Here is a 17,449-nt window from a genome sequence, read left to right on the forward strand (position 1 = left end):
AATATGAAATCATGATATGATTATGACATGAAGTTGAAGTTTTGTTTGGACATATGATTTGGACTTTTTTATGGTGTATGTTTTTTTCATAAACATAAAAATTCATAAGTTGTAAAACTATTAAATTGTCTCAATTCTTTATACAATCTTACCAAATAAGCAAAAGTCAATAAAGGCATAATATACTATCACAAAAAAATTCTAAAAATATACAACAGTAATTGATCAAACTTTAATTCAATAAAAAAAAATAAACTTGAACATAAGTTGTAGTGTACTAGTCTTTAATATAATCTTCCCATATACTTCCTCCATTTCAAATTAATTGAATTGTTGAGACATTTAAAATTTTTCAGATTAACTTAATTGTTCAATTTTCAAGACCACTTTTAGAGTGTTCTTCCAATTTTACCCTTCATTAGTTAGTATTGGAATTAGTGATTAATTAATATTTAGTTATTTTAATCATAAATTTGAACATAATTAATAAGGGTAAAAATGAAAAGTTATGCCTAATTTATGTCTTAATCTTTCTTTTCTTAAATAGTGTGAAACACCTCAACAATTCAATTAATTTGAAATGGAGGGAGTAGTACAGACAATTTTCTCACATTGAACTTACATTTTTCGATCACATGACCAAGATAACGAATCAACATTATTACTTAGAGCCATTTATCGATCAATTTGATTCGTAAATAAATTTGAGCCATTTCCCCCTTTTTTTGGGTTTTTGGAATGGGCTATTTTGTATTGGGTGGTGGGTCAAGATTCATGAAAGAATGCTTTTTCATACATCTCAAAACGACGTCGTTTGTTTCCCCTCCTCCGTACGAAGAGCAAACAACAATGAAGGAAAAGCTGTTTTCCGCACAGTTGCTTTACTACTACTGACCTCCATTGTCGGTTCTGCAATCTTCTGATGAATTGAATTGCATTGGAAGAAGAATGAAGATAGTGACGTACAACGTGAACGGTTTAAGGCCACGCATACAGCAGTTCGGTTCACTTCTCAAATTGTTGGATTCACTTGATGCTGATATTATCTGTTTTCAGGAGACTAAGTTGTCGAAGCATGATCTTAGAGCCGATTTGGTTCGTGCTGAAGGTTATGAGTCTTTCTTCTCTTGTTGCACTCGTACTTCTGATCGTGGACGCTCTTCTGGATATTCCGGTAAGTTTCATGTTTAATATCTCCTTTTTTTTTTTTCACATTTGTGTTAGGGCTTGTGTTTGCAATTTGAAAAAAAAAACTATTTTTTTTAAGGGTGAGTTTTGGATAGCTTTTAAAAAAGTGCTTAAAGTTAATAAAGAAATGGACTTTGGGTCTAAGGCTATCCCAAAAGCTTTCTGGGGAGGGTTATACAACACCATATAAGGAGCTATGTGGGAGAATCCAACACCCTGCACAGTGCACACCCAAGAGGACAATATAGGGTGGTGGGATGAGCTCGACTCTGATACATGAGAAAAAAATGGATTTTGGGTCTAATTCAACCCAAAAGCTTGCTTATGAGGTGGGAGAGGATTTTCCAACATAAAAGGAGACCAAACACACATCACGATGTGGGAGAATCAACACCCTGCATGCCTAAGACCAGATATTAGGAGCTAAGTTGCTCGGACTCTCCAAAAATGTTGCTGCACTAGTGTCGGATCCTCTAAAAATGCACTACTTTTGAAGGGTCTGACATGCACCTAATATCATTTTTGAAGAGTCTGACCAACATAGATTTGGAGCGTGTACAATATAAGGTGGGGCCCTACATCGGGTAAATAATGAATTGGGATAAACCTGAGACTCTGATAACATGATAAAGAAGTGGACTTTGGGCCCTAACTAAACCTCAAAAACTAGCTCATGAGAGAAGAATTGTCCAGGTTCATATAATGAGACCAAACACCCATCCACAACCCATGTGGAAGAATCAACACCCCTTCACAAGTCCTAGACACCAACTTCAGGTAAACAATGAATTGAGATATGCCTGATCCAGATACCATGATAAAGAAATGAACTTTGTGCTTTATTCAATATCAAAAGCTAGCTAATGAGAGGAGGATTGTCCAAAGAGACCAAACACGAATCAACAATTTTTTTATTGGAATGAAATATGCCCGAAAGAAGTGGAGAGTTATCGAGTATTGGAGCGGAATATGAATTAGAGGGGAACATATATAGAGGATTGATACAAGTGGCCTAGGTTGAGGTGGAGGGCCTGAGCGAGAATTTTCACTAAGGGGATTCAAGTATAAAGAATTAAATACACGAAAAAATCAAGGAGATTCAACATCTATTTTATATACATATAAATAATTGTGACGTTGTATACAACATTCAGCCTCCCTTCTTGAGGTGTAGCTGATTGTTTGATAGGTACTCTAAATTTGCATTATTCCATTCCGTGTCAATCTCAGCTGAGTTAATTTTTTCAATGAATTGTAGCTGAACTGATCTTAACCGATAGGGAAACTTTGGACTAGCTCAATTACAGGGTGCATGTGGTATGGATGAGCAGCTCATTTTTGATAAATTTGCAGCAACTGAAAATAACCTGACACTGGAAAATGATTTCATCTGAGAACATTTTCGTCATACCTACAACACCCTGCATCTCTCTCTGTTTTCGCTGTCTTTAGGATTATAAAAGTTTCTTTGCATGGAGGGCAACTGTTAAGGTTGTAAATGGAAGGGTTGATCAGATTCCTTAATCATTTTGTAGTGTCAAATGAAATTTCCTTTGTCCCTTAATTCTCTGAATGTGTCAAGGCTGGAAATTATTTTTTGCCTTTTTATTTTTTTCTCCCTAAAGAACTCGTTGAGTGCTGTTGAAGTTGATGAAACATAGAGTGTCTTAAGTCTTATGGATTGGAGAGAAAATAATAAAATCTTGTGGATTGTGGATAATGTGTGATCAAGGATAATCTACGCTTGGTGAAGCTTAAGGAATTTTTTTCTTGTATAATTTTTGACATTTCTCTTTAAGACTTGGTATGTCTGAAGTAGGACAATGTAGCTAATGAAACAAACGATCGATTTTATGTCTATTTGTCCAGGTGTTGCTACCTTTTGTCGTGTAAAATCTGCATTCATGAGCAATGAAGTAGCTTTGCCGATTTCTGCAGAAGAAGGCTTCACTGGTCTCCTCGCAACATCTAAAGGATATGAACCTAGAAAGGAGAAGTGCCCTTCAATAGCTGAAGGCCTCGAGTGCTTTTCTAGAGATGAGCTTCTTAAAGTTGATAGTGAGGGACGTTGTCTGATCACTGATCATGGTCATTTTGGTGAGTACATGCTATCCACGAAAACGACAGGGATGTCTGATTCTTAGTAGTAACATAAATCACAGTCTAAAGTTTTTTTTCCGAGCCTTGTCCTTCTCTTTTTTCAACTCGCTATGTGATATAACTCTTCAATTTTCTTAAAAAACTTTTCCTTAATGTTTTGTTGCACATTCAAGTATCTTATTTCCTACCACAGTTTGGTGATTGACAAATGTTTTCTTCTTGCAGTTCTATTCAATTTATATGGGCCCAGAGCTGTTCAAGATGACTCTGAAAGAATCCAATTTAAGCTCACATTTTTTAAGATGTTAGAGGTAATCAATTCCCACTTCGGTTTTCAAATTATGAGAACCTGAGAAGTGATATTTTCTCCTATTTTCGAATATAAGATTAGCTTTTGCTTTATTGATGATGATGTCTTGCACCAAATATCTCAAGCATCCTGTATTCTTATGTGTTGTGTTATTTTCTTTATTGGTCATAAGTTCACTACAGAGGTTCATTTGAAGTTTTAGTTGCACCAAATCTTAACACAGATTATTGGAATGAATGGGACCCAAATAGAGCAGAAAAGATATGGAGAATTCATATAAACAATCCCAACTAATTTGGGATCAGAGTGTCTTTGATCTAAATGTTAACATAGAAAAGATTGCTGTCACACACAACATTAAATATAGTGGGTGCAAAGGCTTAGAAAATGGATCTGAGTACTTCAGAAATCCTATTTGGACAATGTTGTGGGAATCCAATGTAGTTGCCTCATTGTTGTCATTTACCTAGGGATCAAAATCTCGACCACGGCATGACTGTGGCTTTGGAAAGTATCTGTGTTATCTGGGATGTAAATTTACAATTCTTTAGGTGGGAGAAGGTTGTTGTTGAACTCTCTTTTTTTTATATTTGTAGTTGTTCTAGTCCTTTAGGGTGTAATGGCTGAAGGATTGAATATATATGGATGTAGTATATGATGAAGGATGTTTGGAATCCGGGGAGCTAGTATCATGCTTCAATTGCTTGCTTGCTACATGGTACATTAGTTTTGTAGGTTGGTTTAATAACTTTTCGGAATAGGAGATGAATCGTAGCAGAAATTAGGAAGACTCCTACTGCAAGATGAAGAATCTTTTTGGGATTTCAGTTTTAGGAGGAACTTTCTAGACTGAGAAGTGTCGTAGTTCCAAAATCTAGTTGAGCTACTTCACAAACAAGGAACACCACAGAATAGCCAGGATGTATGGAGGTTGGAGGGGGAGAGGGGCTATGGATTGTTTTCTGTTTGGTCATTCTATGAGAAACTCCTTGTTAGGAAAGAGGTTGCATTTCAACATAGATTGGTTTGGATTCCAAAGGTACCGAGAAAGATGTGTTTCTTCCATTCACTTCTAAGAAGAGGAGTGATATTGTCGGTAGAGTATCAAAGGAAGAGGAAGGTTACGTACATTAGTTGGTGTTTTATGTGTAAAAGCTCGAGTGAAGGCGTCGACCATCTCCTCCTTCATTGCCAGGTAGCCTTGAGGTCATGGTGAGAATCCTGTTGGTTTGGACTATCTTGAGTTATGCTAGACACGGTAAAAGAGTTAATGTTCAGTTGGAATTACGATAGATGGAAGAGAAGACGCAGGGCATAGAATGTTGCTCCACTAGCTCTTATGTGGGTCGTTTGGAGAGAAAACTAGGTGAGCTTTTGAAGATGTTGAGATGAACTTTATACAATTGAGGAATGATCTCTCCCTTTTTTGGTGCACCTGTGAGGTTCCTTTGTGTATAGAAGATTGAAGGTTTTTGTAGAGAACCATATCTTTTTTGTAGGTTTTCTACTCATTTCTATACTAACTGTATATGGGCGTTTAGAGTCCATACGTCAATAAAGATATTACTTCATAAAAAAAAAAAGGAAAAAGACATGGCTAATTCCTCAAGGATGACTTGGTCATTCTTCTAGAGCTCTTATCGTTTTTGTGGCATCTTGAGCCCTCTTGGTGATAGAAACTAGAAAGGTGGCTATGGTTGGTGTCATCCTTTGGTGTGTTTGTTTACTTAAATTTCTCCTTTCATTTAAAGAGAAGGATTGGAAAAAACAAGTTACCTACTATATTTTTTATAAAGGGACAAGGAAATGAAAGCATCAATTTGATTGATGTTTTTACTAACATGCTTTACAGCCGCTTATTTATGGTTGTTTAATGCTACTTCAGTGACCTGTACTTCTCTTTCTATTTTGTTAACCAATTATTTCTGCTATTTACACATACGTGCTATCTTTTCATGGGTATTATGTCTATTACCATACTTCTTCATTGACTGCAGAAATTGCCTGTTATGTACATTGTAAACCTGCAATTCTGAACTTCACACTCTTTGCTTCACACTAGTAATCTTTATGTAGAGAAGATGGGAGTGCCTCATGCATCAAGGAAGGAGGATTATTATTGTAGGTGACCTCAATATTGCTCCTGCTTCCATAGATCGGTGCGACGCAGAACCTGATTTTGAGAAGAACGTGTAAGCTGTTTCCTGAAATTTTTTATATGCAATAACAGTTACCAGTTTAAAAATAAAATAAAATTTATATGCACTATATAAATTAATTCTTTTGTATCATCTTTTAAGAACAATTCTTTTTAGTAAATGGTTAATTTTCCCTGCGTTGCAGGTTCAGACAATGGTTTAGATCATTGCTAGTGCAAAATGGAGGGCGTCTCCTTGATATTTTTAGAGCAAAGCATCCTGATAGGTTTCTCTCTTTCTATTTATGTTTACTTTTGTAATTTCTTAATCCTCACTACACGGCTAAGGGGAAAAGGGAGGAAATCATGTCCGATGTTAATTCCTATCTATCTTAATCATTCACTGCACATTTTTTCTAAAAAAGACACATATGGGATGAGTTTTTCTTTGATTCTCAAGGTCAATTAAGAAGTAAGAGTATTCATCTTGATTTCCTTTAAATTTTGTATTTCTTGTCATCTTATTTTATGAACCTTTTGTTGACTTCATCTAGTAATTTGCTACAGAAAAGGAGCCTATACTTGCTGGTCACAGAGTACAGGAGCCGAGGAATTTAATTATGGTTCTAGGATTGATCACATACTTAGTGCCACATCATGCTTGCATGGTGAGGAAACTCAGGAAGGGCATGACTTTGTTACTTGCAATGTTGCAGAGTGTGACATATTGATGCAATTTCAAAGGTGCAAACCTGGAAATACGCCAAGGTAAACATTTAGCTATTCATAATATGGAAATTACATGATTGCGATCTGTAATTATAGACAAGTGAGGATAGTTCTGAAAGATAATAATTTTACTTAGCAGCTCTATGTCAGTATACCTTAGTTTGATCAGATAACCTGGATGCTTTGCTGCGATGGAAAGAAATGTGCTCTCTTAAATCTGTCATGTTACAGTTTCTGATTGATTTGTCATGATGATTATAGCAAGTAAATTCCAACTAGTACCCTTAGTTATCACTCTTTTCCTGTGAAAATATATAGTGCAAAAGAGAACCTCTGGCAGTATCAGATGAGTTAATCACATACATGATATTGGCCAACTTATATTGGGTTTTCAATTGTTCATTATTGTTCATGTTAGCAACTGTTATCACTCATGGTTGTCTGATAACATGGTGATTGAGGATCTGGCAATCACACTTTAGATATCTACACTCCACAGGTGGAAAGGAGGGAGGAGCATCAAATTAGAAGGTTCTGATCATGTTCCAGTTTACATGAGTTTAGTAGAAATTCCTGAAGTATTGGAGCATAGCACCCCGCCATTATCTACCAGATATCATCCCCAGGTCTTCGGGAGTCAAACTCTTGGTGAGACTTTAGTCAAGTTACATTAAAATATCAATTTTCTTGGAGACGCTGTTGTGTTTGTTTAACTGGAACTCTTTTGATATAGATATCTGCTCACACAATTCACAATCACTTTATATCAAGTTTGATGTTATTGTTCCAAAATTAATTTCCAGAATGTTATAGAAATCTTTTGTGTGATGTGCAAATAAAAAGTATTGGTTTAATATTGATGGGGGTAGGTAGCAATCAAGCAGCAAACAATCTGTTGCAGCTAAAGCTGTTTTCTTCTTCTTTGGGCTTGTGAATGCTGTTATTTGGAGGAATTTAGTTAACTGACGGCTAGTTAATGTTCATGCTAGTTGCCTAGTTGATCAAATCAATCTCTTATTTCTTCTCCAAGTTTAAATCAATTCAAAACAGAAAGAGTAGAAGAGAAATCAGTCACTTAGATTTTCTTTCTCTCTCTCTCTCATTCTAAAATTAAATTAATTCATTTAGCAAGCTGTTAGTCTCAATTACATTTTGTCTCCTAGAAGAGAGGTCATCATAATATTGAAAACTAGAGGAAAGTCCTGGGAATTTTACTTTGAGAAAAATTAATTTAACTTATATCTTCTATTATGCCAAAGGCTTTTAAATAATTAGAAGTCAGTTATTGCAACCAAAAGGATCATGTATGATTGCCAATAAAGTGATGCGTGGGGTTTGTGATGTACATATACATTACTATGACTGATGTTCCATGTTTTGTCAAGTATAACTAGCTGAGTCTATCCACTCACCTAGTTGAGTTTATTTATCAGTCATTTAAAGGGTGCCCTCTTGACCATCATGTAAGCACTAATAAATTATGTTCAGTTTGGTTTTTGTATGGCGCAGCATTGCGTTCTGTGTTCAGTTTATCACATTGTAGTTTGTCTTTTGAATTTCCTTCTCAAAAGTGCAGTGTCAATGTTCACGAGAAGGCAAACAACTGAGCAAGTTGTTTCAGAGGAAAGTGAAAGCCCTCAGATTCCAAGTCAGGAAGACTTTCTCTCAACTCCAGAGAAATATGGTAGTAGAGCTTCTCAGATTTCGGTGCTTGGCTCTCAAAGCAACGCTAATATTCTTCCCTGCATTGCGACCAAGAAGAAAGCGAGGCTTGGTCAGGGGTCTCAGCTCACACTTAACTCATTCTTCCAGAAACGCACACATAGAAGTGAGACTTCTAGCAGCAGCTTTGCTGATTCTAAACTTTGTCAGACAGACATATCTTATTCTCAGATTGAGCCTGATGGAGTGCCTTCTGCTGCTGATGAAAGTGGCGCTTCAAAGGACTGCAGATCAAGTGCAATTGACAATAATCAACATAAGTGCCAGCTAGATGTATGCGACTCAGATAAAGAGAAGAGAAAAGTGGCATTACAGGAGTGGCAAAGGATTCAGCAATTGATGCAGAATAGTGTACCTCTTTGTAAGGGCCATCAAGAACCTTGTGTTCCTCGGGTCGTTAAAAAAGCAGGGCCCAATTTGGGCCGCAGATTTTATGCCTGTGCTCGAGCTGAGGTATGCTCCATTGTTAGTGGATTGAGTTTAATACTTGGTAGCAATGGCGTAAGATATTTAGAATTACCAATTTAAGTTCTCTTTTTTTTATGAAGTAGTTGTTTCATTTCTGGAATCAAGAAGATGGAAGTTACAAAATTAATCAGTTGTTATCTCCATTACATTGTTTCACAGTTCAGGCCCAGAGAGCTAACCAAAAATATACAGAAGAACAAAAAGTTGAGGGATTAAGCTAGATTGAGTGGAGCTGGATAATCTAGGAAGATAACAACACTATTTACAGGGGGGTGGGGGGAGTGTTCCGGCTAAAAAGATGCAAAAGGCATTTACATTTGAGAAGGTTGTTTGGAGTTGAAAAGCCATAAAAACATGTTTGATTCCTTTCTTTCCATAGACACCAAAAGATACAGGCTGGGATCATCTTTCAGAATTTCCCCATGGTCCTGTCAACTTTCCATTTACAACACCCTTCCAATAGCATCCTATACCCTAAGGTGGAGTCCAACTTAATCCAAGATTGATCCACATACTTTCAGCCACCGGATAGTGTAGGAATAAATGATTGATGAACTCTGAGTTGTGCAAACACAAGTAGCATCTATTGATCAATTGGAAGTTCCTTTTACAGAGATTGTCTTGAGTTAAACAGGCTCTTTTGAGAGCTATCAGTGTGAAACATATAATCGTTCTCGGCAGCTTTGTCTTCCAAATAAGCTTCCAAGACTCAATGATTGCATTTGTTCACTAAGGTGTTTGTAGCCTATGTTGCTCGGACTCTTTAAAAATACCACCGGGTGAGTGTTGGATTTTCTAAAAGTAGTGCATTTTTGAGGATCCGATACGGATGCAACACCAACTTTGAAGAGTCTGAGCAACATAATTTGTAGCCTGCTTTGATGGTATAATAATGGAATATCAGGGTTCAGGAGAGACACAATGGCCATGGAGAACTATGCTGCTCGGACTCTCCGAAACTGTTGCCGCACCCGTGTCGGATACTCCAAAAATGCATTACTTTTGGAGTATTTGAGACACCCGTTGGTATTTTTGAATAGTCCGAGCAACATAGACGGAGAATGATTTGGAAATCAAGGCTCTCCCAGAAGTGACTTGTTGCACATGAATTGCAGCATGAGGGTTGTTTAATGCAGGACAACTTACAAAGAAGAGGGATCTGTATCGCGACACTTGCGATCAAAATGTGTCTCATGTGCTTTTGCTTTGTTAATGTAATTGGTAGTTGTGGTGCTAATTCCAAAATCCTTTTGGGGTACAATGTGAAATGCCAAATTCAGTGAGAGGTGCACTGGAATGTTGGGAGGAGTAAAAAGTTAAGGACATTAAAAGGTCTTGTGTAATCCTTCCGTTCTATCTTTGGAATGTGTGAGTAGAACAAAATCTTTGATGTTTTGGAGGAAAGTGTAAGACTGCGCTGCTTGTAATATGGGACTTCTGCTGTCTTTTGGTTTCTAGTGTAAATAATATAATATACATAATCTGGGTACTCTTATGAACTTTTAGGACTCTGTTTTACTTAGCTACAAGAGTTCCAGTGTTATTTAAATGCACTCTCATCATTGTCAAGATAGTAATAATAATAATAATAATTATTGTTGCATTGTCTGGGTAGTATTTAATAAAGTTATTTCTCTACTTATCAAAATGAAATGGATGATGAGCACCCAAGGGTGTGGCCTAGTGGTCAATAAAGTGGGTTGAGCACTGAGGTCTCAAGTTGACAAAACACTAGGTGATTTCTTCCCATCCGTTCTAGCCTTGGTGGGAGGTGTTAGGTATCCTGTGGAATTAGTCAAGGTGACGCAAGCTGGCCCGGACACCACGGTTATAAAAAAAATAAAAATGAAGTGGATGGTAGGTTTTATCGTTGTTGTAATTTTCGTGTTTATCTCTGTCGGAAGATACTATGGAGCTGAATGTGAAATTTGCATCTCTTTCTAATTTGTTTGACTTCATATCATCTTTGGGTTTAGCGACCACATTTTTGACATCCTAGAGTCATTGTATTATTTGCAAAGAGAATGAGTGGTAGTCTCAAGTCTCAACTCTCATGAGGTCTTTACATGTAGCATCCTATGAATGGTGTAATTTATGTCTAATAGGAGATTTGCGCATGTATCCTTCTATTTTCCTGAATTTGTTTTTACAAAATCCACATTCTCTATCCCAGGGACCTTCATCAAATCCTGAAGCAAATTGCGGTTACTTCAAATGGGCTGCTGTTTTAAAATCCAAGGGAAAAGGAAAATGAAGTCTCCACTGCATATATTCACCTACATGATAATGAGAGTTCAGGTTAGCAAATTGCAGTTACTTCAAATGGGCTGCTGTTTCAAAATAGATTCAGTTTTATTTTTGAATCGGTATTAGCTGAAATTATCTAACATAATTTAGATGTTTATTTGGGCGAAGAGTTCTTCTTTTCTTTCTGCTATTGTATTCTTTGACATAATTACTTTTCAATTAATCATCTTCTTTCACAACTTCACATTTCCTGCATGCGGGGGTATGAATTTCACATATGAAGTTTTTGGTTGATTATTGAGCTTTCTAGTATTAATTTAATTTCCTGGAGTTCTTAGCTTATCAAATAAGTGAAAAGATGGATGATGTCTAACTGTCATACATATTATCATGTCCAAGATTTTAGAAGGAAATCATTAGTGACCTTTACAGAATTTTTATGTGTTACTAGAATTACCAATTTTGGACGCAAAACCGTTCGTGGCATTAAGTTGGTCATTTTTAGGTTCCTAAGTATATTTTCCATGCTTTTAAGATATTGATTTGGTTTGAGAAGTGCTCATAAAACTAAACTTTCTGGTGAATTTGGTTGTTAGTTTCAAGCTAGAATGATGTTGATTAGTTAGACATGATTAATTTTCTGAATTTACATGAATGCTTTCATTGAGATATGGATCTTTTAAGAAATGGAACTTTGTTATAATTTCTGGTTAAGGAGTTTAATAAAGAAAAAGTAAGTTCACATAGGATTTGAAGTAATCATGTTCTTTTTTCTTGAGAGACAATAGTCAGGACTGGCTTATTAGACAAGAGGGGTTGCTCGGATGGTAAACACCCTCCACCCCCAACAGTGAGGTTGTGGGTTCGAGTCACCAAGGGAGCAAAAGGGTGGGAGCTTCTAAGGAGAGGTAAAAATAGACAAAGGACTGACATATTGGGACACTAAATAATTGACACGACGGAAGGGTATATCTGGGCCATTTGTGTAAAGACAGGGTTATAAATATTTCACTTTTTCAACGAAGGGTATATCAGCTTTACAAAAACCAATTGAATTGCTATTCATTAATGGCTCAAAATGTCTATTCAGCTACCTGACTTTTCTGGCCACATTCTTTTGCTTTCTCATTATAATTCTATGTCCACATTCTTCAGTCATCGTGGTGTATACACTTCAATTACAAAAGAGTGAAGAAAATATAATAAGTTGTACGTTGTTCAGGTTAAGGAGATATAGTAATCTACACAGCATGCATCTATCAATAGATTCCATCCTTCAAAAAACATTTCGTGGAACTTTTGTTACTGATTAGTTCCTTTAGAAAAAACTTTCTTTGCTTCTTCTGTCCCAATTTATATGACGTTGTTTGAATATCTAGAGTCAACATCTTAATTTGAATCCTAAATCCGGACACATAATCTTTAAATACTTTGAAAGAAACTTTAGTATTTGGAAACTACGCAAAAGAGCACTTTAAGACACAATAATTAACAATTCAAAGTATATATGTTATATTGAATAAAAAACTCGTTTGACCTCGAAATTCGACAGGTACCACAAAAATTGGATGGATGGAGTAATTAATTGACAAGTATACAGATTGATTGGATTTGTGCAGAGGAATATTCCATACTTCATTTTGTCTCTTAATTAACAACTCCCCAACAATAATATACTCTTTCCAAGCACTACCATTTCACTTTCCTCTCCTCCTTGTGATGCAACTATAGTATACTCATTTATTGATCTATTTTGATATTTGTTTGTTTCTAGAGACGGTAGAGTTACTCCCTTCGTCTCAAATTATTTGTCGTTTTGAAAGTTTAGGACAAATTAATTATGTTTCCTCATTTCACCATTGTAGCTATTGTTCTTGAAGACTACAAATACCTCAATTATGGGGTGATGTTATGGTGGTTCAAATATCAACAAAGGGTAATATAGTTAAAAATTCTCCTAATTAATATTTTTTAAGGAGGTGGAAAGGAATCACGACAAATAATTTGAGACAGAGAGAGTGACATATATGAAGTTGTGAAATGCATTAATTGTAAAGAAAAGGCCAACTGAACTGATGTATGATGCCAAGAAAAAAAATTATATTCAAAGTAACTATAGTGCGATAATTTTATGTGCTATAGGTGACTGGTATATTGCTGTCAGATTTTGATCCAAGTTGAGTTGTATTCTCTAGCCTTCTAGTTCTATATACTCCCTCTGTTTCAATTTATTTTTCATTATTTCTTAAAACCAGAATTGAAACGGAGGGAGTATATATGAAACAAAGATGAGGTAAATTCTTCTTTCCCACTTTTTTTCCTGTATATCTTATTTGTAGTATTGCTTAAGACATTAGAAAATCTTTATCCGAATAACGTGATATAGCAACGTTCTTTTCTTGTTTCACAGAACTTAGCATCAATAATTAATGCCACAAAGGAGTGGTTTTGAAAAATAATAGAACTTTCATCATTTAAACTAGTAGTTAGTTACAAAACATTTGAAGGAAACACTGCTAATATAGTTAGACTTGAGCAGAAGATTTAGTGTAGAGTTAGAGTTGAATACCTGACTTGTCTGGCCACTTTCTTTTTCTTTCTCATGGTTATAACTTTGTGTTCATTCATCATTCCCTTCAAATGAACCACTTTCAAACGTAGCAAACTGGTTTCCACTAGGGATGCATCCAACGAGATGATTGTGAGAGACACTTACGAATCCAAGAAATGTCAGAGATGCAAGTTGCACTGGTATCTCTCCACCAAGTTTGTTAAATGAGAGATCCAATGATTGAAGCGCTGATACACTTCCAAGTGATGTTGGTATATGGCCTTCCAAACTATTATGAGATAGGTTCAACAGAACTAGTGAAGTGAGATATCCTATAACACTTGGAATGTTACCTTCAAATCTATTGCTTGAAAGATCAATGGTTGTGTACATCGAAAAAATTCTAACCAGTTCTATGTTCATTCCTTTTGATGAAATTGTTATGGAATCTTTATAATAGTAATCTCCTATATACATTGGGGTTTTCATCAACTTTCTTCATGGCTTGAAAATTCTCCAAAAGATGTGTTGGTAAATCCCCATAAAATCCATTGGATGAGATGTCTACAATTCGAAGTTGAGGAAACAATCTCTTAGTCTTTGATGTTCTGATGGGTCCATTGCAATTTATTTGATCTCAAGATCAAAACCATCAAGTTTGGTAGAGTTCCCAACCACATTGGAAATGTGTCATTCAACTCATTGTTTCCTAAATCAAGAACTTCCAGTCGCTTGCTATTGATCAAAGAATGTGGGATTTCCCCCTCTAACTTATTTCCACGCAAATTAAAGCTTCTGAGTGGATTTCCAACACTAAAGTTTGTTTGAATTGTCCCACTAAGATTATTGTAGCGCAAATCTAAAACCTCAATTGCGCTCATGTTACCAAAACAAGGTGGGATTGCTCCCTTCAAACTATTACTTGCCAAATCCAGAACTCTCAGAAATTCTAGTTTGCAAATAGTCGAAGGGATATGTCTGCTAAGCTTATTAGGTGATTTGTAGAAGTTCTCTATAGAACTTGGTGGAATAGGTAGTGACCCTTGCAGCAAATTGGAGCGCAAATCCAAGTCATAAAGAGCGTAGAGCAAATTAGACTTGACTTGATCCTTATCAGCCCATGAGAAACTATTATATGAACTATTATATGAAAGATTAAGTGTGCCTAGTCCACTCAAGTTTGAAAACATGCTAAAATTTAGATTGTCACTGAAATTGTTTGATGATAGGCTAAGAAACGTCAAGTTCTCCTGGTTTAGGAGTTAGTTTGGAATGAAACTTTGCAAGTAATTTTTTTTTAGATCTATCCAAAACACTTCTTTGGATTTGAACTCCTCAAGTTGGCCACTGAAGTTGTTATTGCTCAAGTCTAAATATTTCAGGGACGGAAGGGAGGATATCTAGGATGGTATCGTTCCATTCAAACTGTTGGATGACATCGAGAGTAGCTGTAGGCTTTCACATCCACTAACATCAGAAGGAATTGGACCTGTTAGGAAATTGGATTGAAGATTTAGTGATTCCAGTTGTGTCCAATTTTCATTGAATAGTCGAACAGGTCCAAAAAAGTTACTCATGGGTTCAGGTACGATTGTAAAATTCACACCATTTAGAGATAAATCTTTCAGAGATGCACTGCTATTCCATTTGGTTATTGGAAAGCTGACTGAAAGTTGAGAATTCCTTGATAAATCAAGCAATCTCAAGTTTGGAAGGTGGAAAACTCTTTCAGGTAATATCCCATATAATTGTGTGCCCGGAAAACGCATAGTTGTTAAATAAGAAGAGAAATTTGGAGGAATGGTTGAAGAGATGCCCATATTGGAAAGCTCAAGCTCTCTTAATTCGGTCAAGTTCTTAAGAAGCTGTCCAAGTTTGTGCGGTCCAAAGTGTTAAACTAGTTGAGTAACCATAGATACGAAGATAACTTAGTTTAGAAAGATTAGAAATTTCAGAACGTATTTGACCTGTGAACGTCAAATAGGAAAGATCAAGATATGTCAAGCTAGAAATCCCACCGAAATTAGGTGAAATGTTTGAGTAAGAGAAATCATTCATAGATAAATCGAGCCTTTTGAGAGCAGAGGGTTGGAAGATGCTACTGTTGGAAAGGAACTTGCCTTGAAGTTGGCTATATCTGAGGTCAAGCTCAATCACTTCGCTTGTCGTCTCATCACAATAAACTCCATCCCACGAGCAAGAATCCGCGCTCGTATTCCATGAAAGTGTCTTTGGAGAAAGACCTTCACATTCCTCAAAAGTAGAAGCAAAAGGGTTGATGACAAACATCTTCTTGAATTCTAGAAGAGCAAGAGCTTAATGTATACACGAGTTTGATAATGTTAGCGCATGAAAGATGAATGACCATATGTAATTTAGACCCACACCAGTTTGTTTATAGAGATTAATATTTTCAGGTGAAATACATTATAGAAAATCACATTAATAACACAGATTAATCACATTAATATATACACATGTTTTAGTTTTTATTTGCCTTCAGTTATAGTTATAGGGATAATTGATGTGTTCCACACACCCACTTCTTTTTTCCCTTTGTGATTTTAGTTCTGATAACTTTATATATATATATATATATATGTGTGTGTGTGTGTGTGTTTAAAAAAAATTATAAATATTTTACTATGAGCCCAATTATTAGTGTATATATTAATTTGACTTCTTTTTTTGAACAAAAAAAAAATTGTCTACATTTTGAAACCAAGCCGTTGAAATTCAGAGATAATGAGCATAACTCTCTACCGATTTCCACTTAAGTACTATATCTAGTTCCGATCAAGATGATGAGCCTGACCATCTCATCTATTTTCATATAAGTAATATATCGAGTTCCGAATAAGATGATAAACTCGATCATCTACGTACTTATTTCCTCTTAAGTATTTAGTAATATTTAGTTTCGTTTTGCATAGTGCTCGAACTTACCAAGTAGTGACGAAAATAAGAACTTTCAATTCTAAAGAAGACTTAAAAAATATATATATAACACAAGCGACTCCGCTGGGGATCGAACCCAGAATCTCTGGTTTCGTAGACCAGCGCCTTATCCATTGGGCCACGGAGTCATGTTGACATTTGAAAGTGAAAACATTATATAACACTTTTACATCTAGTATTCCAATGATAATTTTTTTATTTTATTTTTATTTTTATATTGAGTTTCGGCTAATTTGGATTCACCTCGTGTAATAAGGCCTATCTAAGGGGAGGGAATGTATTTTCTAACATAACATTTTTCAAATCTAAGCTTTCAGCTCGAGACCTTTGGTTACAATTGCTGCGACCCTATCCATCCTACCACAACCTTTATCGGTGATTCCAACGATAATTTCTTCTTCTTTTTAAGTTTCTCATCTAAAATTTGATTTTTGTATTGGATCCTAATTAATTTGAATTCACATTGTATAACGCTTATTTAAGAAGGGAAGTGTTTTCAAACAAAATCTTTTTTCATACCCAAGATTTCAACTGTAGACCTCTGATTAAATTTGAAGCGATTTTATTCATCCTACTACCACCCTTGTCGGTGATTCCACCGACGCTTGAACTTCATTGACTCAAGCAGCCACAAAAATCAAAACAAATTAAAAACTCACTACCTTTACTTTCTTCAATATATATGTTTTCCTCCATTGTCCTTATATTTAATCACTCCCCTAGAGTTGTTTTTTTGTATTAGAAATGTCCAAGTAAATCATCAGTAATTAGCTTATTGTAACACTTAATATAGCCAACAAATGTATAATGCACTTAAGTTTTCGATTTTTAGAGATATAATATGCAGTGTGAGGGCTAAGGACTATAGAATAATAACATGAAATATCTATACACATAATTTTCTCAGCAATAAATTACATGTGTTTTTTTTTTTTAATTCTAGTTTCTTTACATTATTGGTGTTAATTTAGAGAAATACTATAAATTTCTTAAACGAATTACTCTTAGCCCTTAACCCAACTAGCACATTCTTGAATGG

At 35.6% G+C, this 17,449-nt stretch overlaps 1 protein-coding gene and 1 non-coding gene across 4 annotated transcripts; one reads left to right on the forward strand and one right to left on the reverse strand.

The window, feature by feature from the left end:
* Positions 1-841: 841 nt before the first annotated feature.
* On the forward strand, positions 842-12,588 carry LOC125860963 (DNA-(apurinic or apyrimidinic site) endonuclease 2). 3 transcript variants are annotated; one of them, XM_049541022.1, is made up of 10 exons: positions 845-1,174; positions 3,058-3,285; positions 3,514-3,599; positions 5,675-5,790; positions 5,942-6,022; positions 6,303-6,503; positions 6,964-7,112; positions 8,041-8,639; positions 10,828-10,952; positions 12,454-12,588. In XM_049541022.1, the coding sequence occupies exons 1-9, from the start codon at positions 949-951 to the stop codon at positions 10,906-10,908; spliced, it is 1,767 nt and encodes a 588-aa protein (XP_049396979.1). In that variant the 5' UTR covers positions 845-948; the 3' UTR covers positions 10,909-10,952; positions 12,454-12,588. The 3 variants fall into 3 exon arrangements, 2 of the variants coding, with proteins under 2 accessions (XP_049396979.1, XP_049396978.1); XR_007445903.1 differs by lacking the exon at positions 12,454-12,588 and having other exon boundaries at positions 842-1,174; positions 8,036-8,639; positions 10,828-10,971; XM_049541021.1 differs by lacking the exon at positions 12,454-12,588 and having other exon boundaries at positions 10,828-11,036.
* A 3,877-nt stretch (positions 12,589-16,465) lies between these two features.
* TRNAR-ACG (transfer RNA arginine (anticodon ACG)) lies at positions 16,466-16,538 on the reverse strand. Its single transcript has one exon. It is a non-coding gene; the product is annotated as a tRNA-Arg (tRNA).
* Positions 16,539-17,449: the final 911 nt, after the last annotated feature.

This window comes from Solanum stenotomum, chromosome 3 (assembly GCF_019186545.1).
Source record: "Solanum stenotomum isolate F172 chromosome 3, ASM1918654v1, whole genome shotgun sequence".
Classification (NCBI taxonomy): Eukaryota; Viridiplantae; Streptophyta; class Magnoliopsida; order Solanales; family Solanaceae; genus Solanum; species Solanum stenotomum.

What these genes read in the sequence shown, in the direction of transcription:
- LOC125860963 (XM_049541022.1), top strand. Translation starts at nt 949, where the DNA reads ATGAAGATAGTGACGTACAACGTGAACGGTTTAAGGCCACGCATACAG. An exon ending in ACGCTCTTCTGGATATTCCG is followed by an intron (nt 1,175 to 3,057) that starts GTAAGTTTCATG and finishes CTATTTGTCCAG; the next exon opens with GTGTTGCTACCTTTTGTCGT. An exon ending in AAACCTGGAAATACGCCAAG is followed by an intron (nt 6,504 to 6,963) that starts GTAAACATTTAG and finishes TACACTCCACAG; the next exon opens with GTGGAAAGGAGGGAGGAGCA.